Source organism: Clarias gariepinus, chromosome 20, assembly GCF_024256425.1.
Source record: "Clarias gariepinus isolate MV-2021 ecotype Netherlands chromosome 20, CGAR_prim_01v2, whole genome shotgun sequence".
Lineage (NCBI taxonomy): Eukaryota > Metazoa > Chordata > Actinopteri > Siluriformes > Clariidae > Clarias > Clarias gariepinus.
This window is the reverse complement of record NC_071119.1, coordinates 1,564,212-1,583,929: the sequence shown is the minus strand read 5'-3', so window position 1 is coordinate 1,583,929 and position 19,718 is coordinate 1,564,212. Positions and strand designations below refer to the sequence as shown.

The 19,718-nt window shown below is 41.4% G+C and overlaps 1 protein-coding gene across 1 annotated transcript in view; it reads left to right on the top strand.

Annotated features, from left to right (window-relative positions):
• Positions 1-19,718, top strand: part of LOC128508207 (stimulated by retinoic acid gene 6 protein-like) — a 65,550-nt gene that overhangs the window by 2,055 nt on the left and 43,777 nt on the right. The window contains exons 2-3 of the mRNA XM_053479430.1: positions 15,502-15,602; positions 17,080-17,216. Coding sequence (XP_053335405.1) covers positions 15,502-15,602; positions 17,080-17,216 — 238 coding nt within the window. The remainder of the gene's footprint in view (positions 1-15,501; positions 15,603-17,079; positions 17,217-19,718) is intronic.

Below are 19,718 nucleotides of genomic sequence, written 5' to 3'. Positions count from 1 at the left end.
CACCCTTCGCGCCTCACGGGGAGGCCACCGCTGCAGCACCCTTCGCGCCTCACGGGGAGGCCACCGCTGCAGCACCCTTCGCGCCTCACGGGGAGGCCACCGCTGCAGCACCCTTCGCGCCTCACGAGGAGGCCACCGCTGCAGCACCCTTCGCGCCTCACGAGGAGGCCACCGCTGCAGCACCCTTCGCGCCTCTCGAGGAGGTCCCAGCAGCAGCAGCAGCACCCTTCGCGCCTCGAGGAGGTCCCAGCAGCAGCAGCAGCCGCCGAGCGCCTCGAGGAGGTCCCAGCAGCAGCAGCAGCAGCCGCCGAGCGCCTCGAGGAGGTCCCAGCAGCAGCAGCAGCAGCCGCCGAGCGCCTCGAGGAGGTCCCAGCAGCAGCAGCCGCCGAGCGCCTCGAGGAGGTCCCAGCAGCAGCAGCCGCCGAGCGCCTCGAGGAGGTCCCAGCAGCAGCAGCCGCCGAGCGCCTCGAGGAGGTCCCAGCAGCAGCAGCCGCCGAGCGCCTCGAGGAGGTCCCAGCAGCAGCAGCCGCCGAGCGCCTCGAGGAGGTCCCAGCAGCAGCAGCCGCCGAGCGCCTCGAGGAGGTCCCAGCAGCAGCAGCCGCCGAGCGCCTCGAGGAGGTCCCAGCAGCAGCAGCCGCCGAGCGCCTCGAGGAGGTCCCAGCAACACCAGCAGGCCTCATGTGGAGGCCCCCCACCTTCGTCCAGTAGCCCTTATTCAAGGCTTACCGTCTTCGGAGCGACACCCCAGCACAGCGTCCAGCACCCGGCTTCGATGTCGGGCACCCACCGCGGCACGGCGGAGGAAAAGCCAGTACTGCATCGGCCGCCCGGATTGGGGGACAACACAGCACTGTCTTCAGGGGCTCTACTTCTCAGAGCAATACAGTGCTGCCCCCTCCGCCCGGCCCACAACAGCGATCCGGTGCTGCCTCCGCCACACAGTTGACTACGGGAACTAGCCCGTCGGGGTCGGGTGAAGGGACACCAGGGAAGTGCCTTGGGACCACCAATAGCGCTCCGGAGGAGCGGTTTAAGGGGGGGGGTACTGTAAGGGTCCTCCACTAGAGGTCACTGTTTTTATTTTGTAGTTTTTGTTGGCCGACTCAGTTTCCCAGCAGGCACCTCGGTCAGGTGATGCAGTGCACACCTGAACCGAGGTAGCCATCAATTAATCTATAAATAGCTGTTTAGACTGGGAAACTGGGTCGAGCATTTTTGGGAATACCACTGTCTGTTATGTGGGCATTTTGGTTTGTTTTTGTTATTTGTTTAATTTGTACTTTGATTTTAGTTGTGTTGACTTGGGCTCTCTTATTGGCAATGTCTCTGTGTATGTTTTGTGTGTCTGTGTTAGTGGAGCTGATTCAGTCCTGTCCTCCTGTGTTCTTGTGGTTAGCTAGAGCAGGTAAGCAGTTAGGTGTATGTGTGGCTAGGAGCATGATTAGCTAAATGCTATGTTGAGTTTATAGTACAGTGACAGTACTAGCATGCTTCTAGCCATAGCCCCTCTGTTTCTCTAGCTATCCTGTGTTTCCTCTCCCCCGAGTTGCCCAGTGAGCCTAGCCTTTAGGTGTCCCCTAGCCTAGCCTTTGATGTGTCCTCAGCCTAGCCTTTGATGTGTCCTGAGCCTAGCCTTTGATGTGTCCTGAGCCTAGCCTTTGATGTGTCCTCAGCCTAGCCTTTGATGTGTCCTGAGCCTAGCCTTTGATGTGTCCTGAGCCTAGCCTTTGCTGGTCCCCTAGCCTAGCCTTTGCTGGTCCCCTAGCCTAGCCTTTGATGGTCCCCTAGCCTAGCCTATGATGGTCCCCTAGCCTAGCCTATGATGGTCCCCTAGCCTAGCCTATGATGGTCCCCTAGCCTAGCCTTTGATGGTCCCCTAGCCTAGCCTTTGAGGGTCCCCTAGCCTAGCCACTGGGTATCCCTTGTCTGTGTTTCCTCTCCCCCTAGCGTCCCAGTGTGCCTAGGTTTAGAGTGCGGTCCCTCCGGGCTTTGGAGTAACGACTAGCTTGTGAGTGCTGCCTCGCTTAGCCTTGGAGGGCTGCCTCGCCTAGCCACTGGGTAGTCTTTGTCTGTGTTTCTGTGCCCCTATTCCCTAGTGTGTTTAAGCTATTAGGTAAGTATAGCTTAGTGCATGTTGGGGCTAAAGACATGCTTAGCTAGGTGTATGTGTAGCTAACTGCCATGGTTAAGCAATGCTTAACCATGTTTAGCTAAAAGCCATGCCTAGCTGATTGCCATGTCTTTAGCCCTTGTCCTGTCCCTCTCTTGGTCTCTCGTCTCGTCTTTACGTGTCTCCCGTCCTCTCTAGTGTCTCCCGTCCTCTCTAGTGTCTCCCGTCCTCTCTAATGTCCAGTTTCAGCTCCACGCCTCGTTTGTGTCTTGTTACGTTTGTCCCCCTGCCTGTGTCTCGCCACAGGACGTGTTTTGTGTAACCCCCTGCCTGTGTCTCGCCACAGGACGTGTTTTGTGTCTCCTCCTGCCTGTGTCTCGCCACAGGACGTGTTTCGTGTAACCCCCTGCCTGTGTCTCGCCACAGGACGTGTTTTGTGTTTCCTCCTGCCTGTGTCTCGTCACAGGACGTGTGTTTGTTCCCCTGTCTGTGTCTTGCCAGAGAGCCCCTGTTAGCACAAAGCTAAGTATGGTTTAAGTTTGTTTGTTCCTTTGTTTGTATCTTTATTTATACTTTGTGCTTATTTGTTATTAAAAGACTCTTTTTTTTGGTTACACCACCCCTCTGCCTCTATGCCTGTTCCTTCCGCCCACGGCGTTCAACACCTGCCACAACACCCCGCTCATGACACATGTAGTATATTTTAGCTGAAAAATACACAGCTTACATTTGTTCTTAAATTGGTAGAAGAATTAAAATTCTAGTACATTAGCATGTCTAGGTAACTAACACTAGTGAGGTTTAAAGTTGTTGTTTTGTTTTTTGTTTGCTTTTCAATTGTAAAAATTAGTCAACTGGTTATTAAAAGTATTATTATCAGGCTGGTGCTAAGTTAAACAGTGTGGTTTGACATATCAAGTTATTTTTTACTTTTTCTTTTTTTTTTAAATAGTAAGTTAATGTTACTGCATGATCATTTTTTGAAAACCTGGAGTTTTATTACAGATTGTTCAGTGTTTAACAGTAGTTACCAGAACATGTAACTTTAGGGACATCAGTTAATTATATTTTATAAATAAACACCAATATGTCTGTTTGTGGAAAGGTTATTTTGGTAATTATATGCACTTTACTTCAACTGGGTTCTTTTCAGAAGCATGCCTCAGGAGACCAAGTTCCCTTTCAAAGGCTACACTCGATGCTGCGTGAAAATGCTATGGGAATATCTTTTCATGTTGCCGGTTGTGAAGCATGTGTGTACCAAACACGCCAAATTTTGGCTTATATAACCTTGGTCAGGTGACGTCATCTAATTAGACACACCTGCAGATTATAAATAGGAGTGAGCCGGCAACATTTCTCAGATCTTTTTCTTCACCGCCATTGTGCGCGTGTGTGTCAGCAAAGCATAACTATAATATAAAACAAGCAGAATTAAAGCTTATAAAACTCACCAGATAATATGGCGGAGTTAAGAGTTAGATGTCCCCCTCCTTGTGAAAATTTCCTTTCGGAGAGCGATATGCATACCTTCTGCTTCCAATGTCTGGGTAAGAAGCACGCTCTCGAAGGGCTTAATGGAGAGTGTGAGCACTGTGATCTTCTCCCTATGAAGCTGCTTCGCCCGCGCCTCGCTTTCTTAGGGAACCACGAGCCATGCTGCACTCATGGGGATCACAAGCAGATCTGGCCAAGGCACAAGAGACGAAGTCCCTCCTTTCTCTCGCCCCTCTCTAACGATCCCAAAGTCTCTCCTTCCACTTCACTAGCGCACTCCGGTGCTTCTCGCGAGTGTGTTGAAGAGACTTGTTCTCCTGCTTCTGTGGAAATGGAAGTTGCTTCCTTAGAACTATCGTCTAAAGATGATGGAGAATACGAGGAATTGCTCGAAGTCATAACGCGCGCAGTCGAACTACTGCATATTCACTGGCCACAGAAGCAGGCTCACCCAAAACAATCTAAATTAGATGACAGATTTCTGTCGGGTGGCCAGGAGATGGAGCCAAAACGCCGCTCTCTCCCATTTTTTTATGACCTCCACAACGAGTTATCTTGTTCTTGAAGGAATCCTTTGTCTTCCTGTATTTTTGTACCATCGACATTTTATTTGAACATCGTTGATGCAAAAGCTCGAGGTTATGTAGTGATGCCCCAAATAGAAGAGACGCTTGCAGGCTATCTCTCTCCTGGAACATCATCCTCATTAAAGGAACCAACACTTCCCTCCAAGCCGTGTAGAACTTCTTCTACCCTGGTAGGGAAAGCATTCCAAGCAGCAGGTCAGGCCGGCACTTCCTTGCATACCATGGCGGTTTTGCAGGCGTATCAGGCTGATCTGCTGAAAGATTTGAGCACGAGCGGCACACTGAATCATGAAGCATTCAATGAATTACGCCGGGCTACTGATTTATCCCTGCGTGCGACTAAACAGACAGCCCGTGCAATCGGCTGTTCCATGGCCTGCTTGGTGACCGCTGAAAGGCACCTGTGGTTGAATCTGACAGGCATCAGGGACAAGGATCGAACATTCCTCCTTGATGCCCCTGTCTCACTTTCCGGCCTATTTGGCGACGCTATGAATTCCGTCACCACTAAGTTCCGAGAAGCTAAGCTGTACAAACAGGCTTTTGGGAAATTTCTCCCATGCCGTGCTCAAGAGTCGAGGCCTCCGGCGAGAGGCACAGCCTCCACCCCCCCCGTAAGGACAGGGGTACAGCTTGTCGCCCCTCACAGGCCGCCTCCAAAAGATCAGATCGCCGCACTGTCTTCTTTTTAAAGACTAAGTCCTGAAAGCCTACGTGCCCAGGACTGTGGGGGTGCCCCAGGGAGCGGCACTTAACGCTCTTTCCTATAAGAGCATGCCCCCCACAATTGTCTCTCGCTCATGTCGAATCCATCCTCAGCGCCCTCAAGGAAATCAGACTAGACCAGGAAGTGACTGTTTATCACTTTTAAAAATGTTTAGGCCTCATGGCAGCTGCATCCACAGTGATGCCTTTTGGGCCTTCTGCACATGAGAGCTTTTCAGTTGTGGCTAAGAGTCAGGTTTTCATACAATTCCATACAAGGGCCAATCCTCGAAGGCGAATAAGGGTTATGCTTGAAGGACATCGCACCCTTTCTATGTGGTTTAGACCCTGGTTTCTCACCTTGGGTCCACTCTAGGTCAGGGCGCTGGAGAGGTCATCTTCTTGCATGGTACATCAGTTAACTCGAAATGATGGCTCTATTTTTGGCCCTACAGCACTTCCTCCAGCAGCTGAGAGGCTATCATGTTCTAGTGCGGGTGGACAACACATTGGTAGTTTCCCATATAAATCGCCAGGGCGGACTGCACTCGCGCCGCTTGAACGAGCTAGCGCATCAGGTTCTGCTCTGCGCACAGGACAAGTTCCTGTCCCTAAGGGTGATTTACATTCCAGGGCACATGAATGTGGGAGCAGATTTTGTCTAGACAAGCTGTGACACACAGGGAATGATAACTTCACCCCGACGTAGTCAGCCAAATTTGGGAAAGATTCTTCACAGCAGAGGTGGACCTCTTTGCCTCCCAAGAGACAGCACAATGTCCCCTCTACTACTCTCTGACTCATCCAGCTCCCCTGGGTCTGGATGCGATGGCTCATACGTGGCCCAATTTACGCCTTTATGCGTTTCCTCCAATACCTCTGCTCCCGGGAGTCCTGGCGAGGGTCCGTCAACACAGTTTGCACCTCTAACTAAAAGCGTCCCATTGGCCGGCCAGAGTATGGTTCTCGGATCTAATATCTGTCCTCGATGGCTCACCTTGGATGATTCCAGTGAGGAGGGATCTTCTGTCTCAGACACAGGGGATAATATTTCATCCCCGACCCGAGCTTTGAAACCTTTACGTTTGGCCCCTGAACGGGACCAACTAAGTCAAGCTGGTCTCCCAGCCAGCGTTATTGACACTATTCTAGCCGCTAGAGCTCCCTCCACTAGGTAAGCTTATGCCCTCAAATGAATGTTTTCGAAAATTGGTGCATGATGAAGCAGGTAGACCCAGTCCACTGCCGAATGGTTTAAGTGCTGAAGTTCCTGCAAGATAAGTTGTCCTCGGGCTTGTGCCCTAGTACCCTCAGGACGTACGTGGCCACTATTTCAGCTTGCCACGTTCCAATCGAGGGGGTTACTGTGGGAAAACACCCTTTAGTTGCCCGTTTTATTCGTGGAGCTAAATGGTTGAGGCCACCCACTAGAGCCACGACCCCTTCATGGGATTTATCTATCGTGGTCGAAGGTTGTTAGAATTATTTTATATATAAAGGAGTAATTTCTACTCTCTTGCTCTCTTCCTCATAGATCTGATATTAACGTGTTAAATCTTTCCTGTTGCTATCTTCCTGTCTCCTCTTGCATCTGCTCTTTAAGGTGTGAACGCTCCCACGCTCACCTTCCCATTCTCTCTTCATGTCTCTCTCCCCCTCTCTCTCTCTCCCCCTCTGTCTCCTTCCCCCCCTCCCCCTAACTCGAGCCAACATCTTGTGATCTGTCCCTGGACGGACACCTTTCTATCTTCCTTTCCTTTGATTCTTCAGGATCTCACCAGGACATTTACAATGGTTCATGTTCTTTGTAGTAACATATGTCTATGGCACAGGTGTTTGGTCTAACATATATAAACCCCATCTTTTGCTGTTAATAAACAGAGACCTTTCTGACAGACAACGTGTGTGTGTGTGTTTGACTGAGTCTCTCCTGGCGCCAGAGAAGCTTACCGAAGCACAGCGGACAGACCGAGCAACTCGCCTCTCCTACTACGTAACTTTAGAAAAACTTTACAAAGGTCTAATTGACACTCCTTTCGAACCGCTAGAGTCAGCGCCTGACAGGCTTCTGACTCTTAAGATGGTTTTTCCTATGGCCATTAACTCTCTCAAGAAGATTGGGGATCTGCGCACCTTGTCAGTTTCCCCATCCTGCCTGGACTTTGCTCCTAGGCTAGTCAAAGCCATTCTGCATCCTTACCCGAACTATCTTCTGAAAGTTTAATTTTCAAACATGTGCCGTGTTGTTCTTGAAGACTTCTGTCCTCCGCCTTTTACAGCTTAGGAGCAGGAGAAACTTCACCTATTGTGTCCAGTATGTGCTCGTCGGATTTACGTCCACCGCACCAGCCAGTGGCGTAAATCAGAGCAGCTATTTATATGCTATGGAGGCCGCAACCGGGGGGCGGCCGCCACTACACAGACCTTGTCACACTGGGTGAGAGATGCTATTGCTTTCTCCTATGAGGCTCGTGGGCTTACTTCGCCTCTAGGAATCAGGGCTCATTCAACCAAGAGGTATTCCCCTGCAACAAGTGTGTGACGCGGCGGGCTGGTCCTCTCCGCACACATTTGTTGGATTTTATAGTCTGGATGTTCCTGTCACTCCAGGCTCACAAGTCCTCGAGTCAGCTTCCCAGACATAGTTCTGAGACCTCTCAGCCTTGTGCAAACACACTACACAATGCGGGGTCCAGACACTCGCAGTGCGGCGACGTTGGTACTCTCGTTCCCATAGCGTTTTCACGCAGCATCGAATGTAGCCTTTAAAAGGAAACGTCTCGGGTTACTTTGCTGTAACCCTGTTCCCTGAAAAGGCAGGAACGAGATGCTGCGTCCCAATGCCGCACTGCCCACGTGACCGGACGTCCGTTCAGACAATCAATCTAAGGAATGTTGCCAGCTCACTTCTATTTTTAACCTGCAGGTGTGTCTAATCAGATGACGTCACCTGACCGAGGTTATATAAGCCAAAATTTGGCGTGTTTGGTACACACATGCTTCACAATGGGCAACATAAAAAGATATCCCCATAGTGTTTTCACGCAGTATCTCGTTCCCACCTTTTCAGGGAACATGGTTACAGCAAACTAACCCGAGACGAATCTAAACAAAGAAACTGCAGGAAAATGTTCCAGAGTCACCATCGGCACCATATCATCGGTCAGGTCAACACCAGCTTATGAGCTCAAGCCCACCTCTCAACCTTCAGACAGTTGGGAATGGAGTAGCTCAATGGTGTTTAAGTAAATCTTAAATCTTTTTCATTCAAGATTCAAAGAACTTTATTAATCCCAGAGGGAAATTGCTTTGTCTTGGTTATACAGTTGCTCTGTATAATATACCGGGAAGAAAGGAAAAATTAGATTAGGAAAAAATATATTAGACAGGAAAAAATTAAATGTTAAGAAAAATAACAATAAATAGAAGAAAAATAGTAAAAATTAACTATTGCACACAATTAAGTTGCATATTGCACTAGAACTGTAGTGTAAATAAAAAGAAGTATTGCACAAGTGTATTATAAACAGATATTGTACTTAGAACTTGAGTTGTGTGAACAAAAGTGTCATAAAATATTATTAACCAGGAACTGCTGACAGTATCTGTCCCATAGTGAAAACGCCACAGAGAAAAGTTATATAATTTTATTGCCATACAGAGAAAATATCTCCTGTGGCGCTCTGTAGAACACTTGGTCATAGTTAGTCTCTGGCTGAAGTTGCTCCTCTGGTCAGTGAGAACTCTGGATAGCGGGTGAGAAGGATTGTTCGATTGTGCGTATTTTGGACAGGATCCTCCTCCTTGCCATGACATCAACAGAGTCCAGATCCAAACCCAGGACAGATCCGGCACTTTTAATGACATTGTCCAGTCTGTTTCTGTCTGTCGCTTTTATGTTACAGCCCCTACAGACCACAGCTTAAAAGACAACACTCGCCACAACAGATTCGTAAAACATCCGAAGAATGGTATTACAGATGTTGAAAGATCTGAGCCTTCTCAGGAAGTACAACCTGCTCGGTCCTTTCTTGTAGAGGGCCATTGTGTTAACTGACCAGTCCAGTTTGTTATCCAGATGCACTCCCAGGTATTTGTACTCAGAGACGATGTCCACTGTCTCTCCCTGGACAGATATAGGAGTCACAGGAGTTCCACCTTTCCTAAAGTTGAACACAGACACACAGTTTTGTAAACAAACATACTGGAGATGGCAGGAGACCAAGGAAGTGTCAATTTCCATGATCCTTAGTTTCTCCCTCAGTACTGCAGGTGTTGAAAGCACTGGAGAAGTCAAGGAACATAATCCTCACACTGGTCCCAGGTTTGTCAAGGTGGGAGTAGGTACGGTGGCGCAGGTATATAATGGCGTCATTTACTCCCAGGAGTGACTGATATGCAAACAAAAGAGGGTCAAGAGAAGACTTCACCTGGGGACGAAGTGTATCCAGGATAAGTCTCTCAAACACCTTCATAATATGTAATGTTAGAGCGACGGGCCTCTAGTTGTTCTGGGCAGAGGGCCATGGTATCTTGGGGACAGAAACAATGCAGGATGTTTTCCACAGGGCAGGGACTTTCTGTAGAGACAGACTTGGGCTAAAGAGGTGCCATAAGACCCCACACAGTTAAGGAGCACAGGATTTCATGACTCTTGGGTTGATATTGTCCGGACCTGCAGCTTTTGTGGGGCGGAGTCTGCTCAGACCACGTTTTACCTGGTCATCTGAGATGTTGATTGATGGGATTGCAGAAGAAGTAGAGGCCGTTTTCTGTGTGTGGGTGGATGGGGGGAGCAGTTAAGCCTGTATTAAAGCTGAAGTTGAGGGTGGTGTGAGACAGAGAGACATCAAATCTTTTAAAGAAGGTGTTGAGATCGTTAGCACGTTCCATATCGCCCTCAATAGCTTGGCCACTTGTCTTGTAGCCAGTAATGCTCCTCATGCCTCTCCACCTCTCTCATGTTTTTGTTCTTCAGCCTTTGTTCCATTTTTTTGCAGTAAGACTCTTTCCCTGATTTTGGCAGCCAAAATTCTTTGAGCCTTCCTCGCCGCTTCCTTATCACCAGACCTAAAAGCCCCTTTTTTCTCATTTAAGAAAGCTTTAATGTCGAATTATTAGCGAATATTTCTTATAGGTACACAGGTGTCCACACAGAAGTTTATGTACTTTGTAATGCAGTCTGTCATACCATCAATCTCCTCTTTGTGGTTCACAGAGAACTTCCCAGTTTGTCTGACCACTTTCTCACATTCCTCACTGTAGCAAGCTGCTTCTGGACCAGGGGTTTGTATATTGGCTGGAGATGAACTAGGTTGTGATCTGACTACCCCAGAGGGGGCAGGGCCGAAGCACTGTAAGCACTTTTAATATTAGCATCCCCCTTGGTTTGTCAGTCCACATACTGAGTGAAAGTGGAGAGAGTCACGTTAGGGATGCGTGGTTGAAATCACCGGAGATCAGAAGAAAGGAATCTGGGTGCCGGGTCTGGAGTTTGGCAGTGACCGAGTGGATGACGTCACATGCTGCAGCGGCATTTGCGGACGGAGGAATGTATACGGCAGTTATTATAACATGAGAGAATTTTCTGGGTAAATAATATAAGCAAAGTCCGACAGCCAACGGTTCAATATCTGGACTACAAACAAGCTCAGTCACATGACTGGGGTTACACCACATATTGTTGATGTAAACAGCCAGCCCCCCTCCTTTCCTCTTACTGCTCTCACTCTCTATCCTGTCGCTTCCGCTGAAGCCGTCCAGTGTAATATTAGAGTTAGGCACATTACTATGTAACCAAGTCTCTGTAAAACACATCAGACTGCACTCGCGAAAGATGTTTTCAGTCCTTAACAAAGCAGTCAACTCGCTTATCTTATTGTCCAGAGATCTCACGTTGCCCATGATAAGAGACGGGAGATGCAGCTTATACTTTATCATCTCCTTCTGCTCTTTACGTCTCACCTCTTCTTTGCATCCCCTACGCCAATTTCTTCCACCTCTGCGTCCTCTTGGTGTCCTCCTCCGTATCTTATCAGGGATGTTTAGAGACTGAAACACAACTGGGTCTCCGATGCCGTCTGGCTTCAGTGCGATCAGCTGTTCCCTAAACAAAGGAACTGGCTCCGTGCTGCTGCGCGCTGAACGCCGAAAACATAAATATTGCTGCATAAGTAATAAGGATAACACTTTCAAAACACATGCTTTGAAAGGGCAGACCGTAATGACTTAGGAAAAAATAAAGTTATAAATAGATAAAAGCGGAGAAGTATTAAACACAAGTAAAACACACAAAAACCCGGAGAGCAACTGCACTTGTGCATGCGCAGAAACCATGCGCATACATTTAATAAATTTTTTTGTTCCATTAGATACTAAGCAACTCCAGGAGCTTTTGGACGAGCTTTTGGACAAACTTGTTGGACATCCACCACAAGAGAAGACTGATGTAGCTGGTGAGAAAAAAAAAAACTTTTCCAGCCACCAAGCTGTTCCTGTCGCCCTTACATATAGCAAGCAACCAATTTTTCCTTTAAAATTCTTTATCTCCTTTTTGACTGATTCTTTTAACTGGAAGATTGTCACCATGCTGTGGACTTTGTGTGACACTTTATATCTTTGTCAGGTTGCGTGACATTTTGTATCAGTATCATTTAGTGTCTTTATTTGACAGATTTTGCTGATTTCTGTTATATTGTGTTAATTGTAAATTTATTACACAATCAAAACTGTATATTGTATTTTGCACATTTAAATTTATTTCATTTATATATTCATTTTTATGCATTGGCTTGATTTACAAATTAGTAGTAATAGTAGACTAATATTTTTAGTATTATTAACCTGCTGGTTTTAATGTTGTGGTGGGCTGAGGTCAATATGGACACTGACTGGTCTCAGGTCGTGTTTGCTGTGGCTCATCACTGTATACTGTTAATTGAGAATTGTTGATATGTTCAATAAAACTATAATATTTCTCATTTGTGTTTCATGCATTTCATTTATATCTGGCTTTATTCTCTTTAAGGTCTTGTATATGCATATTGCATAAGCATATTGTATTTTTTTTTTAAAGAAATAGACATATTTAATAAAATTTTATATATTATGAAGTTTGTTGTTTAATATAAAATTACATGCATTAAGATATATATTTAAATATATTTCTTAATATATAAAAAGTCCTTATGTATTTTTCAATATATTAAAAATATATATTACTTTCACACAGCTGCAGGGTTGCAAGAACCTGGGGAACTCATGGTACAAAACAGGGTACATCCTAGATGTGATGCCACCTCATCATTGGGAACAATCATACAGTACACACACACACGCAAACATATTTTAGAAACACTAATTAGCATGTGTACAGCACATGTTTTGTACTGTGGAAGGAAACTGGAGAACCTGGAGGAAACCAGCGAAGCACTACCAAGAACATACACACTCCACAAAAAGAGTTTGGAGATGAGATTTGAATCGACCCTGGAGGTGGGAACCCATGATACTAACAATTAAGAAAAAAAAATATTTTGTAAATAATATAATAAATGTGGAATATATTTCTAATAATGCATTTAATTTTTTTTGTGAAATAATTAGCCTTTAACTGATAAATAATGTGAATAATGAAAATAAAAAATTTTTTAAAGCTATGCCTTCTTTTATTAATATTATTATTATTAGTTGTCAAGTTTTATTACCCACAGTGATTTTTTTTTTTTCATTTATTTCTCATGATCTGGGACAGTGTAGATGTTTCATAGATGTCTTATTGAGGTTTAGCTGTTGATGTGAATTTATGGGGCGTGGTTTAAACTCATGTCCTATATAACCATAAAGAATCCTCAAGGCTGCTGCATGAAGAGGAGCTGAAGCCAGAGCAGCTGGATTTTGTTCGCTTTATTTGTTTTATTCACTTGGAACATTTTTACACTTTTTACAAAAATGGACCCTTTTTTCAGCCAAAAATATCCGTCTGGTGTAAGTGTTTAAACATTGTGTATAAAGTGTTTTAAATTGTATTTTATGATCCATACAGTAAATTATAACCTTGTTCTAATAGAATTAGGAGAATTTTACATAAAGAACAAGGAGAGCTGTTTAAAAACAAGTTTTGTGAAAGCCTGTGGATGCACCAGTAGAACTGAATTAATATTTATATACTGAAATAACATTTATTATTAATATTGTATTTATTTAAAATAAATATTATCACCAGCGCCAGTCAGATGGCACGTTTGTGTTCAATTCCGTGTGTTTTTTATTTTATATTCCACTCTTACTGTGCTTGTGCAAAATCATCATGTGAAGTAAGTTATCATCAATCATTCTATTAGTTATTACGATGCCAATGTAAATGTGTAGCAATTCAGTAGAATAGCACTGAGCCATGGCAATAGCTTTAAGTGGTGAGTAACCAACAGGAACGCATTCTACAGTTCCACAGAGACGCTCATGTGTGATAACAAATAAAAAAGGTGTTAATATTACCACACTTAACAGTGATTTTTTAGTAAAATAAAATCAGTCTTATTCCTCCATTGCTGCTGCAACCATCTCATAACAAATATTTCCACTCTATCTACAATTAAACAAACCCGAGATGACATCATAAGATACAGCATTATGATGATTATTTTAATTATTCACTAAGTCTGGAATGTATAGAATCTTATCCACACTCTTCTGGGGATTTCTCCACAAACCGCAAATGCACTTTAGTGTTTCTGATAAGTGCTAACTTCCATTAAGAAGCAATCACGTCAAAGAAAAATCCAATTATCCTGGTGACGTAAAATATGCAGAACACAAGCTGAGGAAACTGACGCTCTCTTTCTCTCTCTCTCTCTCTCTCTCTCTCACACACAGAATACATCTATTGATTTACCCCTAAACAACATATCAAAGACTGTGGTGAGTTTTATCGTAACGTACACTAATACTCATAAAGTGTTTGAAGCACCTTTTAACCTGGTCTCCCTGTGACTGTCAGATCAACAGAGCTAGCCTGATTCTTCACCTATTGTAATTTTAAAGAAAATGTCTATATGGTCTTTATATGAGTTAAATATAAACCCTCATAGCTGTTCACATATGAACTGTGTTAAATTTGTTTAAAACCTGTCCTAAACTGTTTAAGTGCTCTTTTTATATACCTACAGTACTGTGAAAAGGTCTTGACCCCATTACTTCATATAAAAAAAAAAATAATTAAATGATGTGGATTGAATGACAGAAACAGGAACAAGTGCTTTACTGCAACAGGCTGCAAAGTGTCTAAAGATACACGGGAACTCTGAAGAATTCATCATCATTATAGTACATGTTCTGTTGAATCCCAATGCAGGTCTACAGGACTGAGTCAAATGTTAATAGAGAATCTTTTTGATGTAAAAGCAAACCTACTATATGAGCTCTACTGAAATGTTAAAGTTCTCCAGGAACAGATGCTGAGTAATGATGTATTTAAAACCTTTAGCTTTATCACAGGTTTTTTTCCTGTTATGATCTTATAATAATAATCCTGTGTGTGTGTGTGTGTGTGTGTGTGTGGTATGTTCCTGACTTTACACTGTATTTATTATAAATGTTTTATAACTGTTTCCACCACTAGAACACACTCCTTACCTCTGACATTGATTCTTACTGTTTCCCAGCCCTTTTTTAATTCAGTGATTAGCACAGGACTGGTAAGTATTTTTATTATTTTTTATATTATTAATAATAAAAATATTATTTAATGTGTGATGTTTGAACATGTATGTGATCAGCTGCACTAATAAAGGTTTATCATTTTTATACACAAGTCATATTTCAATCATTTGCATGTGTTTTCTTCCTCACCAGAAGAAATATGGTTTAACAAGTCTAATGTAAGTGACATCAGACACTAATGTATTTTTTTTAACTACTTAAATACTTTGTGTTTCTTTCATCCTTAACTACATAATTATTGGCACCGTTTATGAACAGTAGCAAAGGAAAGGCTTTCATTTTTCTGTCTTGATAGAAGAATTTATTTCATTACTTCATTTCCTCTAAAACGTGATTTTTATTTCATTAAACGATAAATAATTTACATGAAACACTAACATGGGTCTAATGAAACTACACAGTAAAACAATAGACAGTAAAAATACAGACTTTCAGAGCACATTTTATTAGCAACATCATTACATCCTAATAATTATAATTATTTTATTATTACTTTAAATACAAAGTTTTTTTTGTAATTTACATTTTTGTCTCACATTTTAGAAATAAAACGGAATTGAACAAACAATGTGAGCTCTCTTCTAACAATTTCCTGCTTCTCTGTTTCCTGCCAGCTGTGAGTTACTGTTTATGTTTTTATCTATTTATTTATTTAGTTAGTTAGTTAATTAGTTAGTTAGTTAGTTAGTTAGTTAGTTAGTTAGTTAGTTAGTTAGTTAGTTTTAACCAGATTGAATAAACATTATAATTGTAGAAAGTACAAGTGATGGGGTTAAATATAAATCTTTTTTCTGTATGAGTTATTTCCACTGTTTATGCTAATTTCAATGCACTACATTGTGTGTGTGTGTGTGTGTGTGTGTGTGTGTGTGTGTTTTGCAGGTTTTTATATTGCTATTGCTGTCGTTCGTCGAGCGCAGAAAGAATCATCATCCCTTTGAGGAGAGATTTCCATGCCTGAGAGGCAAATTTGGCATTGTAGTGTGAGTTTATTATTGCTTTGTTTAACTATATCACTGTAGAAAGGGAAAAGAAACATTAAAAAAACATCAAATGACTGGCAGCAACGACTGTTAAACAAAAACGTAAAATTAGAAATTAAATACTCAAATTCATATTTTGTGCGAAAGCATTTCATTTACAGAAGTCGTTATTTACTCTCCTGCAGAGAAAAACATTGTTTCCTAAATTTATACAATTAAACACCTTTATTAAACTAACAGCAATAAAACTTTAGCTGATAATTATTTTACAGATTTTTTCCTAAATTTATATTATTTAATACCTTTATTATAGTAGTAGCACTAGACGTTTAGCAGTAAAACACTGTTATTTTATAGATTTTTCACAAATTTACATCAATATTTTTATACAGTATATCAATATATATTATCTGATAAGCAAACCCAGAAGCAGCTGCTGCATTACTTGTGCCACTTCCTGTGGATAATCTTTTAAACATTCATGAAAAAAAATGCTAAACTTGCAACTTGAACTTAATTTTGTAAATAATATAACACTAATATGATTTACCTACATAGAAAAAATTACAAATAAAAATATTACATTTTATGTTTATATTTTTAACATTAAATTTTTAGTATGGACATTAACTTTTATCTAATGAGTTTTATATTTAATTAAAATATTATTTTGTAATTTCACATAAAGTTGTATGTACTGTAACTTACAAAAACAACCTTTATAATATAAAAACACTGTTAAAATATTATGGTAGTTTTTCTGTTTATAGGGCTGTTAAAAATGTAAAAAAAACAAACTCAGTATTAAAATAATACATAAACAGTCAACTTACTACGTTACTGATAATGACTTTAATTTTTACAGATATTTCTATGTATTTTTTTAAACAGGAAAACTACTATAAAACCTTTAAATTATTTTCTGTAAAATTATTATTATTTTTTTTTTTTTACAGTATAGTTAAAAAATAGGGGAGTGTGTTGGGAAAATGGGGAGTGTGTTGGGAAAATGCGTTTACAAACCAATTATTTCCACTGTGGCTCAAATGAGAATATAAAGAACATTTTCTGCTTCTCTTGTGTAGTTCTGCATGATGTAGTATCTTCTCTTCAACCTCCCTTACTTTTATTTGATGATCAAAGAAAATCTTTAAAGAACCATTAGTGTTTATTTATAACCATTCAAGGTCACTTGTACTGTAGTTTCTACTCCAGGTCTAGACCATAAAGTGACACGATTCTGGTGATTTTAGCCCTGTGTAGGTGCTCATATATTGTTCTTGCCCTGCTGGTCTTGGTCAGAACCATCAAGACATGCTTTGGTCACATTGTTACTCCATCAAGAACATGCTTCCTAGCATGATGCTCAAAATGTGTGTGGGTCACTGCTTCACACTTGATCATAACTAAAGTTTATTTTATGTAATTCAGTTCTAATTTGTGTTGTTGTTCTTGTTGTTGATGTTGTTGTTGTTAGCCCCCTTGACTTCACGAGCTGTCTGGAGAACCGATGGTCCTACGCTTTCGCTTTTGGTGCCACAGCACCTCTGATATTTGGTTTGTTCTTTGGCTTCATCAACCCTTTTCCATACAAACTACCGCGCTACTTAAAAGGTACAACACACACTAGATAACACACCATACTTAAGGCTCTGTATGACAAAACATACACTACTGCTCAAAAGTTTGGGATCACTTGCAAATTTCTTTGTTTTTGTTTAGTAATTTATTTTTTACATTCTATAACAATACTGCCCTTATGTGAAGAAAATATATTTCTCTATATATTAACTGTCAATATATTAAATAATTTAGTGTTCTGATCTAAATATATTAAGAAATATACTTAAATATATAGCTTAATGTATATAATTTTATATTTAACAATATACTTGAATTTGATTTAATATATAAATTTCTTTCTTTTTATTTTCATTTAATATTCTTATGGCTCATTTGCTTATTTATATAAAAGACCATAAAGAGATTAAAGCCACATAAATAAGATGCATGACAAACAAATGAGTAATATATTTTAGTTTATTAAACATATCAAAAATCTTTGACAGCTTAAAGTGATGAGCCACAACAAACACCACATGAGACCAGTCAGTGTCCATACTGACCTCTGTCCACCACAACATTAAAACCAGCAGGTTAACAATATTAAAATATTACAGATTTTCTATTACCACTCATTTGTAAATTGAGCCATTGTGTAAAAATAAATACATAAATGAAATAAACTTAAATATGCAAAATAAAATATACAGTTTTTATTGTGTAATAAATTTACAATTTACCCAATATAACAGAGACCAGTAAAATCTGGCAAATCAAGTCACTAAATGATACAAAATGTCACCCAACCTGATAAAGATATTAAGTGTCACACTGTTTAACTTAAGTGTAATTTTTACAGGAGTTACACAAAGGCCACAGCATTGTGACAATCTTCCAGTAAAAAGGAGATGAAAAATTCAAAGGAAAATTGGTCACTTGCTGTATGTAAGGGCTACAGAGTTTTTTTTCTCTTCTCACCGGCTACATCAGTCTTCTCTTGTGGTTGATGTCCAACAAGTTTGTTCAAAGTCTGGACCTCCTGAAGTTGCTTAGTATTTCATTATTTAACTACTCCATTCCTAACTGTCTGAAGGTTGAGAGGTGGGCTTGAGTTTGTTCATCAGCTAGTGCTTGTCTGAATGATGATGTGGTGCTGATGGAGACTCCGGAACATTCTCCTGCGGTATGTTCTCCTTGAAGGTTTCTGAGGTGGCATGCTCCTGAAAAAAAAAACAGTTACAGTAAAGTGTATATAATCACCAAGATAACATTTCCACAAACAAACATATTGGTCTTTATATATAGAATATAATAAACTAATGTCTCTAAATTTATATGTTCTGGAAACTGCTGTTAAACACTCAACACTCTATAATAAAACTCCTGGTTGCCAAAAAAAATGATCATGCTGTGACATTACAGTAACTAACTATTTAAAAAAAAAAAAAAAAAAAAAAAGTTATTTGTTGGTAATGACATTTATACAGAATGTAAAGAAAGTTTGCCATTTGCCAGTTTAATTTAAATAAATACATTATGGTGTAATACATGGACAATGATTGATGACACATGATGACAGAGGAATGGTTAGCCATAGTAAGACGGAATACATGTGTGTGAATGAGAGAAACCTAAGTGGAACGGTGACGCTACAGGGAACAGAGGTAATGACTTTAAGTTCTTAGGGTCAACTGTCCAGAGCAACGGAGAGTGTGAAAAGGAGGTGAAGAGGCGGGTACAGGCAGGTTGGAACGGGTAAAGAAAAGTGTCAGGTGACAAAAGAGTATCAGTGAGAGTGAAAGGAAAGGTGTTCAATGCAGTGATGAGGACAGCAATGTTCTACGACTTAGAGACAGTGGGACTGAAAAAAAGACAGGAGGCAGTGTTGGAGGTAGCAGAGCTGAAGATGTTGAGGTTCTCTTTGGGAGTGACAAGGATTGATAGGATCAAGAATGAGATCAGATGGACAATCCATGTTAGATGTTTTGGAGATAAAATTAGAGAGGCCAGATTGAGGTGGTTTGGACGTGTTTAGAGGAGAGATTGTTAGCATATCGGTAGAGGGATGCTAAGGTTGGAACTGCCAGGTAGGAGGTCTAGAGGAAGAATCAAAGAGAAGATTTATGGATGCAGTGAGAGAGGACATGATGTTAGTTGGTTTGAGAAAAGAGAAAGCAGAGGATAGAGTTAGGTGGGGGCAGATGATTCACTGTGGCGACCCCTGAAAGTGATTATCCGAAAGACAAAGAAGATATTAGGCTGTAATACACATTTGTAAAAGGTTTGCCATCTTGATCAACTAGAGACACCTCAGTTTACTGTAAGATAATATAACTGGTATTTGGATTTAAAAAAAAATAAAGCTAGAATTTAAATAAAACGTTTATCTACTACAAAGCAATTTTATAATGGACTTTAGTCGTTAACAACCTACATATCTACAGTGCATCCGGAAAGTACTCACAGCGCATCACTTTTTTCACATTTTGTTATGTTACAGCTTTATTCTAAAATTCCTTAGAATTCTACACACAACACCCATAATGACAACAT